The 17,510-nt window shown below is 50.0% G+C and overlaps 2 protein-coding genes across 2 annotated transcripts in view; one reads left to right on the top strand and one right to left on the bottom strand.

The window, feature by feature from the left end:
- The window catches only part of DYNC2I2 (dynein 2 intermediate chain 2), a 26,413-nt gene extending 21,187 nt beyond the window's left edge, over positions 1–5,226 (top strand). The window contains exons 3-9 of the mRNA XM_007944359.1: positions 950–1,059; positions 1,601–1,758; positions 2,350–2,459; positions 3,700–3,867; positions 4,108–4,340; positions 4,586–4,743; positions 4,988–5,226. Coding sequence (XP_007942550.1) covers positions 950–1,059; positions 1,601–1,758; positions 2,350–2,459; positions 3,700–3,867; positions 4,108–4,340; positions 4,586–4,743; positions 4,988–5,226 — 1,176 coding nt within the window. The remainder of the gene's footprint in view (positions 1–949; positions 1,060–1,600; positions 1,759–2,349; positions 2,460–3,699; positions 3,868–4,107; positions 4,341–4,585; positions 4,744–4,987) is intronic.
- Positions 5,227–5,713: 487 nt separating this feature from the next.
- Positions 5,714–17,510, bottom strand: part of SPTAN1 (spectrin alpha, non-erythrocytic 1) — a 68,553-nt gene continuing 56,756 nt past the window's right edge. Inside the window, exons 40-54 of the mRNA XM_042781455.1 lie at positions 17,346–17,478; positions 15,999–16,097; positions 14,211–14,370; positions 13,418–13,494; positions 12,563–12,772; positions 11,833–12,129; positions 11,234–11,346; positions 10,721–10,738; positions 9,476–9,538; positions 8,213–8,267; positions 7,532–7,728; positions 7,145–7,198; positions 6,917–7,063; positions 6,685–6,832; positions 5,714–5,839 (exon numbers count right to left, since the gene is read on the bottom strand). Of these exons, the coding sequence (XP_042637389.1) occupies positions 5,714–5,839; positions 6,685–6,832; positions 6,917–7,063; positions 7,145–7,198; positions 7,532–7,728; positions 8,213–8,267; positions 9,476–9,538; positions 10,721–10,738; positions 11,234–11,346; positions 11,833–12,129; positions 12,563–12,772; positions 13,418–13,494; positions 14,211–14,370; positions 15,999–16,097; positions 17,346–17,478 (1,897 nt within the window). The remainder of the gene's footprint in view (positions 5,840–6,684; positions 6,833–6,916; positions 7,064–7,144; positions 7,199–7,531; positions 7,729–8,212; positions 8,268–9,475; positions 9,539–10,720; positions 10,739–11,233; positions 11,347–11,832; positions 12,130–12,562; positions 12,773–13,417; positions 13,495–14,210; positions 14,371–15,998; positions 16,098–17,345; positions 17,479–17,510) is intronic.

The raw sequence follows: 17,510 nt of genomic DNA on the forward strand, positions 1-17,510 counted from the left end.
ATTCACTTTCCATACAGCAGTTCACATACACTTTGTCTCATGACATTGACCACAATTTACCACAATGCAACAGCTCCCTTCCCACTTCTTCCCGATAATCATGTACAAGTTTTTATGTGGACATACAGCTTCATTTCTTGTGAAGTAGATTTTTCAGATTAGCCAGTCTGTTTAACCATTTGAAGAGTTGCTGGAATGTTTTAAAGTTTCACTTTAAGTTCCTTCTGGCAATGTGTGAGGGTTACTGCCTTATAGCTTTGTGCCGATGTCAGATTCTTTTCATTGGCTAGTTTCTTTACGTGGAGTTATGAGGTCCTTGAGTTGTACAAACTTAAACGCTTGACTGTTAACCATAAAGATTGGAGGTATAAATTCACTTAGAAGTGCCTTGGAAGAAATGCCTGGCAGTCTTCTGAAAAGTCTCAGCCTTGGAAACGCTCGGAGCAGCGATGCTCTGTGCACATGGTGCTGCCGTGAGTCCGAATCAACTTTGTGGCAAAGTTTTTTTTTTTTTTTTTTTGGCGGGGGGGCGGAGGTTGAAAGGCATGAAGCTTTTACATTGAGTTTTGATCTGTGACGTAAATTACCTCCCAGAAAGGTGGTACTGATTCCTGAAGTGGCCAGCATCTTCTTATTTGCTGCTTCCAGGCTTCTCTGTCTGAGAAGTTATGTCCAGGCTTTTGAAATTGTGTGTAGGGCTCTGATCTGGAGCCTGCTGTTTGCTTTGTTCTCAGGGCCCTTTCCTCTGGGATTCTGGAAGCATTGTGGTGTAGGGGAGGTGATGGATGAAGGCTCCACGTCCCCTTCCAGGGCTGGGCGGTGGATTTGGGTAGCTTTTAAGGCTTTGGGCTACTGCTCAGGACTTTGTGTGGTTTTTGTTAGGAGGCCACGTAGGCCAGAGGCTGGGTGGCTCTTGGAGCTGAGGGTCGGGATGACTTGTTTCTTGCAGGTGTCCTGCCTGCATACCCTGGGCTACCCTCCAGCCCAGGGGCAGGGTCTGCATGTGACCAGCATCTCCTGGAACACCACTGGCTCTGTGGTGGCCTGTGCCTATGGCCGGTAAGTGGCAGCAGGGTTGGGAGTAGGGCAGTGGGAAGCCCTGAGACCAAGCACCCTTGTCTGGGTCTCTGTCTCCCCACTTGCACAGGGAAGGGCTATTTCAGAGAGCTTGGCCATGCTGAGATAGTCTTCTCAAGGCTGCCTGGGCAGGCTCGGTGGTGGATGGGAGGGGCTGGGAGCCCAGGATGTCAGTGCCCATCTGCCAGCCCTGGGCATGTGCCTGGGCCCTGCCTTACCTTCTCTGTGAGCATCTCTTGTCTACTTCTTGATACACTGGGGCTCCCTCACCCCACTCACTGCCATGGAGGTAGGCAGACCTATCCTTGGTTCCTGGGGACCCTTTTCTAGAGAAAGCCATGTCCTTTGGGTACCACTTTGATACCCAGAGTACTGGATCTGCGTGTGATGAGGACACAGAGGTTAACTCTTGTTTAGGGTCAGTGGGTGGAGAGGGGGTAGATGCTAGAAGTGGCGTGGGGATGGGAGTTGGGATGAAGTACAGGCCGAAGGGCAGAGCCAGCTGAGGCATGTCCCTGTGCAGACTGGACGATGGGGACTGGAGCACGTTGAAGTCCTTTGTGTGTGCCTGGAACCTGGACCGACGAGGCCTGAACCCCCAGCAGCCCTCAGTGGTGGTAGAGGTGCCCAGTGCCGTCATGTGTCTGGCTTTCCACCCCTCACACCCGGCCCTCATTGCAGGTGAGCTGCCCCAGGTCTCTGGGCTGCCCCCTGACCACCATGGGGGCAGGTCTCCTGGGAGGCAGAGGTGAAGCAGGCTGTCCCTGAGCTGACTCGTTCAGTCTGGCAGCCCAGGTGAAGGCACTGTGGTGGGCATGTGCTGGTCTAGGCTTGGGGAGCTCGAAGGAAGAGGAGGCAGAGTCCTCAGCTGAGTCTTAAAGGAGGTGTGGATGACAGCCCATGTCAAGGGGCCTGGCAGGGGAGCAGGCTGGGTTGGAACAAGAGGCAGGAGGAAGCCATGGCCCTTGGGAGCTGTGGGTGGTGTGGTACGAGCTCATGTACATTGGGGAAGAGGCAGGGGTGCTGGAGGTGTTGGTGCTGTACAGTGCAAGGGGGTGGCCTGGCAGCAGGATGGAGAGTTACTAGGCCGTGGGAAAGGGGCATTGATTGGGCTTGAGGCCTGGGGACCAGGACTTTTCCTCCTTGGGAACACCTTTTGGAGAATTGGCTTCAGGTCTTGCCTCAGAGGGTAGGAGGAGGGGCAGGTGTTTGGCCAGGAAGCCCAGTTCTTGGTGTGGGAGTCTCCTGGGCCTGCCTACTTGGTGTCCACAGGTGGGCTGTATAGTGGCGAGGTGCTGGTGTGGGATGTGAGCCGCCCTGAGGACTCACTGCTCTGGCGAACGGGCCTGACAGATGATACGCACACGGACCCCGTGTACCAGGTTGGAGCGACGGGCCTGTGGGGTGGGTGGTATCATCCCATTCTCTCTGAGCTGCCCTTGCTGTTGTGGACCACCCTTGAGGCAGAGCAGGGGGGAAGGTACCTATGTGGCATACTTGGCCACTCTCCTAGGAAGGTCACTAGGGAGGTGGCAGCTAGACATTCTGGCATTCTTTTTTTTTCTTCAATACCATTTTTTTTTTTTTTTCTTTATTGTGATTTGGGTGAAAATTTACAGAGCAAATTCACTTTCCATACAGCAGTTCATATACACTTTGTCTCCTTACATTGACCACAATTTACCACAATGCAACAGCTCCCCTCCCACTTCCTCCCGATTGTTACCTCTTCCCTGTGTCCACCCTTCATGCACTCCTGCCCCCTAAGCTGTCTCCCGGTGCATAAGAAGCTCTTCTTTCTCCCATGATTGTTCTCTCCAAGGAGTATATCTACCTCAGGTAAATGTTCGACTCATACGCCTGTCTTTTGTTTGGCTGGAAGTAACCAGGCTCTGTCGGAACTGCAAACCTGGTCCCCCTCCCTTTTTTATTTCTCCGAATGATTTTGAGTTTTGTTCCACATTGTTCTCCCTCTCTACCAAGGATCTCCTACATAGATCCCCTTCCAAGTGGATGACAGTGGTAGCCGGGCACCATCTAGTTCTTCTGGTCTCATAGTCGTATAGGCTGCAGATTGGATGGTGTACCAGTCGCTAGGACTAATTGTTTCCATGAATTTTGGTTTTCTTCATTCTTCTTTGCTCTGTATGAGGAGAGACCCATTGTTGAATCTAGATGGCAACTTGCTAGCTTTCAAGATCCCAGTCGCTACTCGCCAAAGTAGGAGGTGGAACAGTGTTTTGTATAGTATGTTCTGCCAGTTGTAGCTCTGGCATTCTTAAAGCCTCTGTGGCTTGAGTCATCACCGCTGCCCACCCCACATGGTGGCTGGAGCCACTCTCATGGCCCTGTGGCTGTTCCCAACACCTACATAGCAGTTGTAGGGAGTAGCTTCCTGTTGTCCTGGCTTTTGGCTAGCACTGGGATTCAGGACTAGGGGAGGGACATTAAACCCCATGTCAGCCCCTTGGAGAGTAAGGCTGGCTCCCCAGAAGAGGAGAGGGCAGGGCCAGGCCTGGGATACACATAAGGCAGGCATCTGGTCTTGTTGGGAAATGTGGGGCAGGCAAGGGCCAGGCATCCTTTCTTTCTGGATCTTACTCTGTCTCCCTGTTGTCCCAGGTGGTTTGGCTGCCTGTGCCTCGACACAGCCACCGCTTCCGGCTGCTGAGTGTGGCCACTGACGGGAAGGTGCTGCTCTGGCAGGGGGCCGGCGCAGGTGTGCTGCAGCTCACTGAGGGTTTTGCGCTGGTTGTGCAGCAGCTCCCACGGAACACCAAGCTGAAGAAGGTATGTGGGGGCCAAGGTTGCTGCTGCCCATGGAACAGACAGCTGCTGGGCCTGTGGGACCTTGGGCTCCTGAGAGCCTGGAGCCAGAAAGGCAAGGACATTGGCCTTGTGTTCAAAAAGGCTGGCTGTGCCCCAGCTGTGACCTCGGGGCTCCAGCCTAGCCCTCCTGCACACTGGCATTGGGGGACATGATGATTGTGATACCCTGGCTCTGACCCTGCTGCTGCCATTTCTCCACAGCCTACCCGGGGTGAGACCGAGGTGGGTATCACGGCTGTGGCTTTCTCCAGCTTTGATCCCAGCCTTTTTGTTCTGGGCACTGAAGGCGGCTTCCCACTCAAGTGTTCCCTGGCAGCAGAGGAGGCAGCCCTTACACGGACGTCCACCTCTGTGCCCCTGCGGGCACCAGCACAGTTTACCTTCTTTCCCCACGGTGGTCCCATCTACTCTGTGAGCTGCTCCCCTTTCCACAGGTAAGGATGTCCTAGGCCTGGGGGTCTTTTTCCCCTATCAGCCAAAGGGCCCAAACGCTGACCTCTCATCTACCAGGATCTGTTGCTCTCTTAAGTTGCCGAGACCCCTTTACCTTCCCATTGAGCACCAGTATCCAGGTTTGGTGGTGGCCTGTAGGAACGTGCCTCTACTGAGATGGGGGACGACATAGCCCAGCAGCCCCACTGGATGCTGATTCCCTTGCTCTGTCCTGTATCTCGTCCAGGAACCTCTTCTTGAGCGCAGGTACCGATGGCCACGTCCACCTGTACTCCGTGCTGCAGGCCCAGCCCCTGACTTCACTGCAGCTGTCTCACAAGTACTTATTTGCTGTCCGCTGGTCCCCAGTGCGCCCCTTGGTCTTTGCGGCTGCTTCTGGGGAAGGTACGAAACGGGACACCAGGTCTGGACCCGTTTAAGTAGAATTCTGGGTTGGAGAGAAGCTTCATGTGGGGCTAGGATGCCATCCCTCCACAAACCTAACTGTAAAAAAAAACATGGTTACCTTCAGGGTATTAGCTTTATCTTTAACTGTGGACTCTGAATTTTCTTTACTAAGTATGCATGTAAGCTGTTTTAAGAGGCTGCTGCTCTGGGCCTCTTAGCCCACAATTCTCTCTCCTTGAAGGTGATGTACAGTTGTTTGATCTCCAGAAAAGCTCCCAGAAACCCACGGTTTCTATCAAGCAAACCCAGGATGAAAGCCCTGTCTACTGTCTGGAATTTAACAGCCAACAGACTCAGCTTTTGGCTGCTGGGGATGCTAAGGGAATGGTGAAGATCTGGCAGCTGAGCTCGGAGTTCACAGAACAGGGACCCCGAGAAACAGAGGACTTGGACCAGCTGGTAATGGAGGTGGCCACCTGAAATGCCCCTGGCTCCCTTTAGCTGTCCTCAGGGAGGATGTCAAAGGGAAGAGCTGGGCCGTGCCCCCAAATTCAGAGGCAAGTGATGTGAAGCTCTATCTGTGTTGAGTTGAATGAAGAAACAGAAAAGTTTTTAGGGGCAGAGTCAAGTCATTTATTTGTCGTTTACATGAAAACAGAAAACATGGGGTGGGAGGGAGAACAAGGAGGGAGCTAGCTACCCAGCTGCTTAGAGTTTTCTGAAGCCGGAATGAGGGCAGCTGGTTTCAAGGTATAAATCTGGGTCCCCACAGTAATAGGGCAATTGTGATTGACCAGAAGCGTTTTATTGAAGCACCATTTACTAAGTCTTACCCCAAGCTAAGCAGGTTTAAGGTTACATTAGAAAGTAACACTGTCTGGAATATTTTTTTCTTAATAGCACAGAACTGAACTGACATGCAGCAAGGCGACGACAAGCAGCGTAGAGCCAGGCTAAGAGCTGAGGATCAATTCACGAAGAGCGAGCGGGTGAACTCGATGTAGTCAAAGGCTGTGGGGAGCTCACGGCCTTTGCCATCCACATAGGGCTTCATGTGGGAGACACAGTAGTCTGCTTGTTCCCTAGTCAGGTTCTGAAAGGAAATATGGTCCCTGTCAGCCCAGCCACCCATGCACCAAGGCAGGGATGGGAGAGCTTTACTTCCAGTTTTAGGGAAGGTCCTAGGGTTGCACACATGGTCTGTTTGACTGCTAACCTAGAGGATGGTGGGCAAGCCCACCCAGAGTACTGCAGGAGGACTGGTCTGGTGATCTGCTTTACCATTATCCCCAAGAAAACCCTACACGATTGAGATCTGAGGCTCCCCACAAAGTCTTGTTACCATCAAGTCAGATCTGACTGATAGAACTTCTCCACAGGATTTTCAAAGCTGTGAACTTTCAAGAGCAGACTGCCAGGTCTGTCTTCTGAAGCACTTCTGGATGGGCTGGACAGCCAACCTTCCAGCTAGCAGTTGAGTGCTTAGCCGTTCATACCACCCAGGGACACCTGAGACAACCCTAGGGAGCAGTTCTGTTAGGTAATACATAGAGTGGTCACAAGTTGGAATTCACTAGATGACAGCAAACAATGAATTTCAGGAAGATCTCTGTTAGGGAAGAACCATGTGCTTAGTATTTGTAGCCCAATTGGGGTGTAAAGCATCTTCTAGCAGTTAAGGGATTGGCATTTTGGCCAAGTACTGAGTTTAATTTGTTAACGGGGGACACAACTCTCCTGAGGGTAGTTTGGGATGGATGGAGTCAGTGATGTGTTTTATGCAACCAGGACAGGCTTAAAACAGGATCATTATTCTAAACTAGTACTGATTCATAGGCAACCATTGGCTTTAGTTTTCAAAAGGAAACCTCCCAACAGGAAAGGGAAGGTCTTGGAAAATCCCTTAACTCTAAACTACTGGTCCCAGAGCTCACATACCTGGTATAACTCCTCCTTGGTCACGTACGGCTTTCCCTCTGAGCTGAGGGCACGGAAGGCGCTCTCGATTTCCTCACTGGACTTGACGTTCTCAGTTTCACGGCTGATCATGAAAGCCATGTATTCTTGCAGGGAGACATGGCCATCCCTGGGAAAGGGACAAACGAGTGAGCAGGTAGGACCGAGTAAAGCCAAGGGCAGGAATGCTTCTGACACCTTCCCAGAAGCTTACCTGTTTGGATCCACTGTGTCTAGGATTGCCTCAAACTCAGGGTCAGGTTCCCCTTCTTCCACCATGGGCAGGTCATAGCCCAAGGAGCGCAGGCAGGATTTGAACTCCTGGTGGTTCAGCCTGCCAGACTTGTCCTTGTCAAAGTGTCTGCAGCACAAAGCCGAAGGCTGCTCAGCACACAGGCCTGCTGCCAAGCCCACGCCCAGAGAGGACCCAGGGGATACTCACTTAAACATCATGCTGAACTCTTTGAGGGCCTCCTCGGTCACACCTGTTGTGTTCCTAGAAGGAAGAACAGAATTAGGACCTGGCTCCCTGCACAGCAGTGACATATTCATTCCTAATGTCAGCACCTAAGGAGCTCTGGTGGTGTAGTAAATAACGCATTTGGCTGTTAACCAGAAGGTTGGTGGTTCAAACCCACCACCTGGTCTATAGGAGGAAGATGAGGCAATCTATTTCCGTAAAGATTTACAGTCTTGGGGTTTGCTATGAGTTGGAACTGACTTGATGGTAGTGGGTTTCGTTTTTGGAGTAGCTTCGGGGATGAGCTGGGGCAGATGCCTGAGACGTCTATTCCCACAGCCCTTGGACCCTCAGCACTTGCCCAGCTACCTGGCCTGGATCTGCTGCTCCAGGTTATGCTGCATGCGCATGCCAAGCTGGTCCAGCTGGTCCCACTGCTGGGCCAGACCCACAGTGCTGTGCTCCGTGTACTTGTTGTCCAGTATAAGTGCTTCCTCCATGGCAGCTCCCAGGTCCTCAATCTTCTTGAGTTGACTCCTCATGGCTCGAATTTCCTGGTGTTTGCGCTGCAGGGGGAGAGAAGAGCTGTGTGAGATAGGCCTGGAGACCGAGGCGAGAGCCCCTAAGTGCCTGCTCCACTTCCTCATCACTCACCGTCCTCACACCCTGCCTGCGACCTCCAAGGCCAGACATGTGGCTTCTGACTCAATTGGGAGAAGTGGGTGGGGGGGAGGGAAAGCACCCCAGAACAGCCTCCACAGGAGGACTTTCCGTATGAGAGTCACAAACCTGGAGGGAGGCAACTTACACAGAGGACAGAAGGAGCCTCTTCCTTTATAAGTAAGGCTCCAGGGAGCACTGGGGAAAGACACAGCTTTCTTAAAATGATGGGTCCCAAGCTACTGTAAGCCAAGGAAAAAGGCAAAACCAACCAGCCCATCTTATTTCTCCATAAACCAAGGGACAGGCAGGCCTGCTTGGGGGAGTGAGAGATAGGCTAGGGAGGTGGATGAAGGGTCTTGCTGGGCCACAAGCCCAAGGGGCACTCACTTTGGTAGCTTCAAGCTGGGATTCGAGGGTCCCTGACTCTTCCACCATGCAGGACCTAAACACAGAAGCACAGTGAGAACACGGCTTGATCACACAGATTGAGAATTCAAATAACTGCCTCTCAGCTAACACAATGGCGGGCAGTCTCCCATCCTTTGTATTAAGGAACATCAACTCTGTGTACTACTGGCTATCCTTCCCAACTGGGCCTGTGAGCCAAGAAGAGTAGGGAACAATTTCCCCATTTTGGAGACAGGAAGCTGCTGTATGATATGGTGAGCCAGGGCTGTCTCCTACCCAGCCTGTTCCCCACTTCCAGCAAGACCCTTTCTCATGTGGCTCTTTAGGCCCAGCCAGGGTATGCCATGATGCCTGACCCAAGCCAAGCCAGGCCCTGAAAGGGTGACTCAGGAATCGATTTTTAGTTTTCCCATGGGAACAGAGAGCTGCAGGCCCAACTGACGAGTACACCCGCTTTGCAGCCATGGAGGAGGCAAAGCTGACAACCTGACAGCCACCCCCAAATCCTTGAAGTCTCCTTGCAGGTCCCTGAGGAGAGGAGCCACATTCTAGGGTGAATGACAGTGATGGGGGAAGGGGGCCACAATGTAGTCAGATGACCCTGGAGTGCTGAGAATAAATGACCAGATTTGGGTTGTGCAAGTGCCACTATCAGTTCTGCCCAAAGAGGGGACGGCTTTGGCTAAGCCCTGGGGTTCATGTTCCATAATCTAGAGACACAACCAGGGCCAGAGACGCCTGCCCAGTGCCAGGTCTGGAGAGCAGGTGGACTCTGGGGAGCTGCCACCTTCCTAGCATCACAGTGCAGTGCCACAGGGGACCAGTGAATGATGACAGACAAACGGGGATTACCGTGCAGGGACAAGTTCACATTGTGCTTGTGTCCTTGGTGGGAATTTAGCCCAGCCTCCCCTGTACCTACCTTTTCCCCAGTCTACCCTTTTAAAACCAGTGAGCCAGGGTTAGCTCTGAAATTTCCCCAAGTTCAAAGTGCTCTAGCTAGGCAAGGCACCAGGCTTCCTCCTACCCCAGCAGATCAGACTCACAGTCACGCCATGTCCCCAAGGGAAGAGCACACCCCCAGGAGCTGGGGGCAAGAGGCTGGTGCAGTGGGAGGAGGACAGACCTCTCCTTCCCAAGCGGCCAAGGGTAGTGGGTTAGTCAGAAAGCGGAGCCGCCTGGGGAAGTTAAGAGTGCATTGTAAAACCACAGTGAGGGAAGAAGAGAAGAAAGAGGAAAAACCTTCCAGACAGATCATCCCCAACTTCATACTGATAGACACGAATGACCCGACGATACGCTATGCTAGTCAAAGAAAAGAAACCAAATGAATACACCAGAGGTGGGTGATGGTCAGGAGCACACCAAGACAGACATATGCCACAAGATCGAAGCTGGCAGTGCATAGGAGACAGCACCTGGTGCCCAGGCAGTATGTGGTAGGAGACTAGAGGGCTGGCCTGGGAGATCAGGCAGCTCACACTGTGGATGGGTGGGACATGGCTGGGGAGGAACCACAAGAAAGGGGAGCATAGTACCTTATGGAGACACACCAAGACCAGCAGACACAGCCACGGGGGCTGGGGAGGAGAGCCGAGGGTCAGGGTATCTTGGAGCCTCAGACTTTCTTAGAAACCAAACTCCCTAATCCTTATTGCATTAGTATTAATATGTACAGTCTGATTGGTTTGGGCTTATTTCTCCCATTACCACTGTTAAATGCTTCATTTCCCTGTCTGCAAAACCCTAGAAATGTTAGCCAAAGTTACCGCTGTCCCACCAACACTGGCTGCCTTAATCACAGAAAAAGGCCTTACGCAAATGGTAAGGTAAACGTGGGGCAGCCCCATTCTCTGCTTGCTCCTCCAAGCCCTGTCTCCAAATGCATTGTGCATTGTCTTCTATTGGGGCCAGGAGCACTTAATTCTGGCCCTATGCCCCAGGAAATAGCCTCCATGTGGGGGGCTGGAGTCAATGTACAACCCTTTCTCAGTCGTGGACTGCCTGCCACTAAATGCTATTGTCAAGCTTCATGCCCTCTGATCACATAGGGGCTAAAATATGATCCCTCTGGACATGCTGGAGGAGAGGCGAAAAGGCTGATGTAACCACAACGGCTCAGCAAGCATAAAGGCTTTCCGAGGCTTTGGACTCCAGCTCTGCCTTCTTGTATGATCACACGCCCTACCTAAGGAGAACCATTGGAATCTCAACGGAAAAGCACTAGTGGCTCCCCTCCCCAGACTGCAGGCTCTGCCAGTGGGCCACGGGGCAAGAGACACACTCTTTAAAATGACAGGGACGGAGAGGGCATGAGGGTGGGGAGTGGGAATGCATGGGGTGAAGGAAGTGCAGCCTGCCCTGGGTAGGAAGGCCCATCTTAGAATCCTCTTCAAAGCCAGGCCACTGGGGGATGGAGGGGCAGAGGAACAAGCACACAAGACACTGCCACACCATGAACCCAGAAAATAAAAAGACAATATTAACCCATCGAGGAGATATGTTCTGTGGTGATGAGATCCAAGCAGCCATAAGGTGAGGCGGTGTCCCGGATGGCAGCAATCGGGAGGTGGAGGACAGGGAGAAGACACGAGAAAAGGCAAAACCAAGAACATCAGTATCCATATACCACATTCAACCCTGTACTGTCACTGGTCACTATGGGGGCTGACCATGAGCCAAGCACAATCCCACCCAACCCAGGACATCTAGCCACATAACCTTCGCAGACATGCATCTTCAGAACACTGCTCTGACTCTGCCCACTCCTTTCAGCTGCAGAGCCAGAGAGGATCTGCTGCTAAGCCTTCTTTATTCCAAGCATGGCTTCTGGTTAAGACATCACACCCTGGAACTGTGGGGACACTCCATTCTCCTCTGCATCAAATCTGGAGCTGAAGGCCTAGAGTCTCGGCTCTGAGAACCAGAGCGTTCTCCAGGCTTGAGTACGGTGGGGACCTGCTGCTGCCACCTCCCCATGGCTCTGCAGGGGCTGGGCACCTGGTCTCTTGGATCCACTGGTGGAAGGCGTTGGCATGCTGAGCAAACTCCTGGCGCAACTTGTCATTTTCCTCCTGCCGGCGCTGCTCCTTCTGCAGCTCCAGCTCCCTTTCCTAAGGACCAAAGGGAGACAGATGCTGCAAACTAGTGGGCCTTCATCCCTGGCACCTCCTTCCCAGATGGGATTGGGATGGAGATGGCTACCTTCAAGAACTAACTGGCTGGCTTTAAAATTTGAGAGGGGCAGGATCTAAATATTTTGAATTTGAACACAGCAAGAAATGACTGATCATTTTGGTTAACCTCAACACAAAGATGATATGGGATGAAGTCTGGGGGACACTGACTGGGCTCAGAAGATTGAGTTCACAATTCCCCAGGAGTTCTACAAAGACATGGAGGGGAAGTGATAGATCATAGTCAAGCAGCGAGTTGCTAGACTGACATGAATGGTAATTTGGGATACACAAAACCACACCTCCTTTCCTCTTCTTCCTCCTAAGTCTTGTCAACCTTTACCAAAAAGGGGCTTCTCTGACAAGGGGCCCCAGGCTCAAAGCTCTGGGCAGGAATGACGTATAAAACGGGAGCAGGCGCACCTTGATGATTTTCTGGAGGTTTCTCCAGGTTTCCTCCAAGGCCTCCATTGTGAACCAGGTATAGGGATTGGAGGCCACACGGAAACTCTTGATCTGGCGGTCTAGCTCAGCCAGCTGGTTGAAGTCGGCTTGGGCTGAGCTAAGGGAGGAGCGGAAGGCATCATGGGCCTCACGCAAGGCTTTGATTTCTTCCAAGGAGTTGCAGCGCACTGGGTCTGTTAAGTCCTCCTCTGCATTTTCAAACCAGCTGTTGAAGGCAGAAGCTTTTTTGGCAAAGGTCAGGAAGAGGTCTTCCACCTAAAAGGAGGAGACTGATTTAAGAGAGCAGAGCTGCTAGGGCTGGACTTGCCTTCCTTGGGTAGGAGGACGGGTGGTGGGTGTGCTGACGGGAAAGGCTAAGGGTGGCTGAGAGGGAAGCAGAGCTGAGTACAGCATGCCCGTTTCTGGGCTCTCTCCTCTTCCTCCTCCCTCCTGCCCTCACTGCTGTACATCCTCACCGACCTTTCTTCCCTGCGGTATACGCAGATTCAAAGTCTGTCCTGTGTGCTTCGAGACAACTTCATCAAAGCAAAATATCCATTTACCTTGGTTTAAGCTGACTCTACGCCCCTGCTCAGCCTGTTTTGCTGAGTTGCTTCCTAACAGAATGATGGGAGATCACAGTAAGCAGAGGTTGGGTTTGCCTTCGCTGTGCTGTGGGCCAGTTGAGCTTTCCTGGTCTCATCCTCACCTTGCGGAAATGACTCTGAGCCTCCAGCAGCTTCTTCTTCCGGGTGGCTGAGTTGGCCAAAAGCTGGCTCCACCTTTTCATGAGGGAGGCATGCCGGGCCTCGATAGCCTTTGACTGAATGTGCTTGGCAGCCAGCAGCTGATCTTTGAGGGCAGTGATGTTGGCAATGCCTTCTTGTTGGAAGGCCTGCAGGCCAGCATCAAAAGTTTCCTGGAGCAAGGAGGAATAACCCAATTTGTAGTGACCACAATGAAACTAGAACTTGCTCCTCTTAGGTGTTATAGCTCAGAATGGCACCACCATCTGTCCATCTATAATCCCTACCTTTTCCTGAAACCCGTGTACTTTCCTGCATCTTTTTCAGACTTTTTCCTGCTTTCAGTCTTGCACCTTCTGCCCCAGCACCCCAGGCTCTAGGCAGGATCAGGCACAGGCTCTCTAACCACGCATTTGAACATTCCCCAGGCCATGCACCCAGCCTATTTACTTCATCAGTTCCAGTTTATCCTTCGTGATTTAACTTACATGTTTTCTCCTCTGGGAAGAATTTCCTAATCAACCCTTTCCTGCTGACAAATGAGCCAGACATCATCTCTGAGCAAGTCCACAGAGCTCCCTGCTGTGCTCAGCCCTGTGAGCATGCATGACCCTGCAGCATCAATGCCTGCTCACTCGCTTGTTTCTCCAGTTAGTCTGGAAGCTCCTTGAAGACTGTACTGTCTCTTATTCATGCTGACCTCTAGTACCTCACATAAAATAATCAAATACCTCAATGAAAGATGATGACCATCATTTATCTAGCAGGAAATACTATTTGAACATATTTAAATCAGTAACAAATTAACCACAACTGACCTGTTTGGTAAGGAGAGTTTGGACAGAAGATAGATCTCGGCCATAATCATCTGTCTTTAAGCTGTTCTCTTTTTCACCTAGAAAATCAAGCATGCAAAATATACCGGCCCTTCTCAGTAGAACAGTGAGGTGTAAAAAACAAAACAAAACACAAGCACACACACACACACACAAACTGGGGCAAAGTATGATTTTGTTGATATTTAAACCCCAGTATCACTAATGGCAGTCTCAAAACTCACATTCGCCAGCCCCTCCCTGCACCCAGGTCTCGTTCTCCATCTGTGACAGGAAAAGGCTGGACAGTTGGGTCCCAGAAGCCCCCTCAGCCTGTCCTAGGTGCGGATCCATTGCTACTTATACAAAAGCAGCATTTAGGACAAGTGAGTCCCAGTATTAGAATCTAGTTCTCATCAAGGAACTCAAAAATGGCCTTGATCCATGTAGCTAAGGGGATAGTTCTGGTGTAGTCTGGTCCCCTTTAGTGTGCCCGTTTTATTTGTGTGGTGACGTCTGCTGCTTTCAGTGTTTGTATGTCTTTGTTTTGTTAGCCCTGTTCCTAGCCCAGTGCCAAACACCACTGTTGCCCTTGCTGGGTGACCTCAGGATAGTCTTCCACCTGGTGGTCAGTGCTCTCTGGCTGACAGTAGGTTCTGATATACCTGCAACTGATCAGTTTCTTCTCTGCAGAAGAAAATCAACTGCATGGAAAATAGACAAGCTGTGGCTGTGGGAGTTATCTTCCTGGCCTGGAAGAACTAGAAACGTTAGGCTTTGCTGAAACAGTGCTTACCAATCCAGGACTCCACTACGTCAGCCTTCCAATTAAATTGAAGGAAGGCTGAGTTCTCATCAAGTTTTGCCTTCCTCTGGGCTGCAGCTTTCTCCAGGTCAGATACTTTCCCATTTAAGCCCTTCATCTTTGAAGAGATGTTCTCCTCATGGTGATTGTTCTGGGTGTGAAGAGAAGCACAAATACAGGTCAGCCCCCCTGCTGCTGCAGTGGCCCCACCTGTGCCCTCCCGAGGAAGGCTCTCAATATCTCTAAGACAGGCTGTTTGCTTCCCTGTCCTCTTCCAGGGGAAGAATAACGGTGAAACGTCTAGAAACAACAAAGAGTAAAAGCCATAAAAGACAAGTATCCTCCGTACTGGTAATTCTACTTCTAGGAATCTACACTAAAGGAAAAATGAGCAATGAGCTCAAATGTTAAGTTACAATGATGTACTCATTAATATTACTTTTGATATAAAAAAAACTGGAAAATAGTAATCAGTGAAATAAAAATCTATACAGCTAAACAATGGCTACGGTACTTATGATAAAAATAATGGCTCAAAAAATGTTTTGATATTGTGGGTATCAAAAATTGTAAAGCCCCAAACACTTTCATTCAGTCTTGGCTGAAACTATATTTGAAACACTGGCATAAGTTACTGTAGAATTTAAAAAAAAAACTGGGAGGAAACAAAGACTGTTGAGCCAAGTGTTCCTGAGCAGCAAGCTCCGGGCCCCTGCCAGCAGGCTGAAGGGCATCCGCAAACAAGGCAGCCCACAGGCTCAAAGACCAGAGAACAAGGTTATCCACGTGTGTGAGGTGGTGGGTTGGAGAGGGCAGTCATACCTATGCCTGTACTTACATCTGTATATACCCTGTAACTGAAATTAGTTTCTTGTTTACTTGCTGATAAGGACAAGGATAAAAACCTCTTCAGTGAATGCTTTTTTAACTACATTGTTTCTTCCTAAGGAATACAACCCTAGTCTCATAAGCACTCTCACTGAGTGTATACTCTGAGGAGAAATTTATTACTCATTATGTTTGTTATAGGAAATTGCACTTATTTAAAATGCTTGTCCTGAGCAAGAAGTTTATGGCGGTGATTAATTCATGAGCACTGACTGCACTACAGTGGCAGAATGTCAATGTCCAAATGACTTGACCTCACCCATGGGTGAGAAAGTACGAAGACCCCTTGTTGGTTGCTTTCTCCCTGAAGGACTGTCTGAATGAAATTAATCTTGCGATTCTAACGACACACACGCTATACATACATGTCATTTGATCTGTAACGCTATCAGCATGCATCTGTTTTGTTTAGTGGGTAGCTCTATAAATGTGGACAGAAAAAGTCTGGAAGGTTAGATATGAAGATCTTAACAGTAGTTGTCTCTGGGTGGTGGGTTTATGGATAATTTGTATTTTGTTTTGCTTATTTGTCTTTTCTGTTATCTTGATAATAAGGTTGTATTACTTGAGAAATAAAAAATTAAGAGTGCAACCATTTGGGAGTGTCTCTGTCACAAAAAGGCCAGTGGGGATGCTGCTCTGTTAGCTTAATTAAGGCAGAAAAAAAATAAGCACTGCAGTGTTAACTTGACTGACTGGTTTTAGAAAGGGTGGAATATCCAACTTATGTAATCAGTCTCTTTCTTGAGGCACAGAAATGCCACAGTTATTGGTCTCCATGCAAAAAAAAAAAAAAAAAAGAAAAAACCAGACTTTACAGGGCAACTACAGTACCAGGATGCTGGTGCCCTGAAGTGGAAAGCAAGGATTTTACCAGTGGGTGAGGCTCACCTTCTTAATGAGGTCTTGTCCATTAGTGCAGACATCATTCACACGATCCTTGTGGACAGTAAAGTCTGTCTCAAAAGCTTCATGTTTCTTCAGCAAGCCCTAGGGTGGAACCGATAAGGGCAACTGTTCAGGGTCTATTACGTGTCAGTGTGCCAGAGGGGACAGAGCTAATATGGCACCCACCCGCATGCCCATTAAACCAAAAACCCAAACCCACTGCTGTCGAGTAGATTCAGATTCATGGTGACCTTATAGGACAAAGTAGAACTGTCCTATAGGGTTTCCAAGGCTGCAAATCTTTACAGAAGCATACTGCCCCATCTTTCTTCAGAGCGGCTGGTGGGTTCAAATCACCAAACCTTTTGACACTTGACTGCATTAACCACTGTTCCACCAGGTCTCCTCTCACATGTTATAGGAGTACAAATAAATGTGTAATTATAAAGGAGGTAAAAGGAATGTAGAGATAATACTCTTTTGGTTGGCTTCTAAGGAGCTCAACTACGTAAGATGGGAAATCATTTACTCATTTCAATTCTGCCTAAATCCTGAACTAGTTGGAGATGATTCCCACTGTGAGCAGTGTGGCCTAGGGGCTATCCCCATTCTTGGGAATGCAAACTCTGCTTCTACACCTGGTCTGGTAAACTGAAAAGCACAACTGTGATGTTTCACAGCTTTGCCCATCAGAGGTAAATATCCTCATCCCGTGACTCTGGGCTGCCCTGGAACTTGCTTTTTGCCCTATAGAACGCGGTGAGAATGTCGTGTGATGACCAGGCCTTAAGATACTTCACAGATTCTACTTTTGCCTCTTTAAGGTCTAAGGAAGCTGGTTCAGCCTGTTGGAAGATGAGAGGCCATGGGAGAAGTGAGATACCCCTTCTAACAGGTTGGGACCAACTGCCAGATGTGGGTGAGGGCACGTCAGCTCTTTCAGCTGAGCCACGCCTCCACCTGAACACAGTAGCATGAGTGACCCAAGTAAATAGCACAGGAAATAACTGCCATTTCATAGAAACATGGGAAAACAGTAAACGGTTGTGGTTTTTAAGTGCTAAGTTTTAGGCGGGTTGTTTCACAGCATTAGTTAATCAGTGTACTTAGGGAGTACTACTTGACTGACTGTAGGGATCTGTGAATTGGGGCTCAAAAAGTCATGCCAATTTTGTCTAGAGAGGCAACTTCCCCAGTAGAGACGATCCTGTGGGCCTTGGCTGCAGGCTGTGTGTGTGTGTGTGTGTGTCTTCTACTGTTAAAAGCAGGGCCATTTCACAAACCAGCAGGAAAGGAGTGAACTGGCAGCTGCTAATAGGGAAGCAGGTGGCAGCTTTCTCTCTCTCTGACCTGGATAGCAGCAAGAGTATCTCCATAATCTTCACTGGCCACCAGGGTCATTTTCTCATTAATCCAGGCCTCTTCCTCTTCCACATTGGCTACAAACTGCTGATACTCCAAGGACTCTTCTAGCCGCTGGCCCCTAGTACAGGAGAATAGGAGAAAATAATCAGC

This window comes from Orycteropus afer, unplaced genomic scaffold (genome assembly GCF_000298275.1).
Source record: "Orycteropus afer afer isolate SDZICR_OR568_19922 unplaced genomic scaffold, OryAfe1.0 scaffold00123, whole genome shotgun sequence".
Lineage (NCBI taxonomy): Eukaryota > Metazoa > Chordata > Mammalia > Tubulidentata > Orycteropodidae > Orycteropus > Orycteropus afer.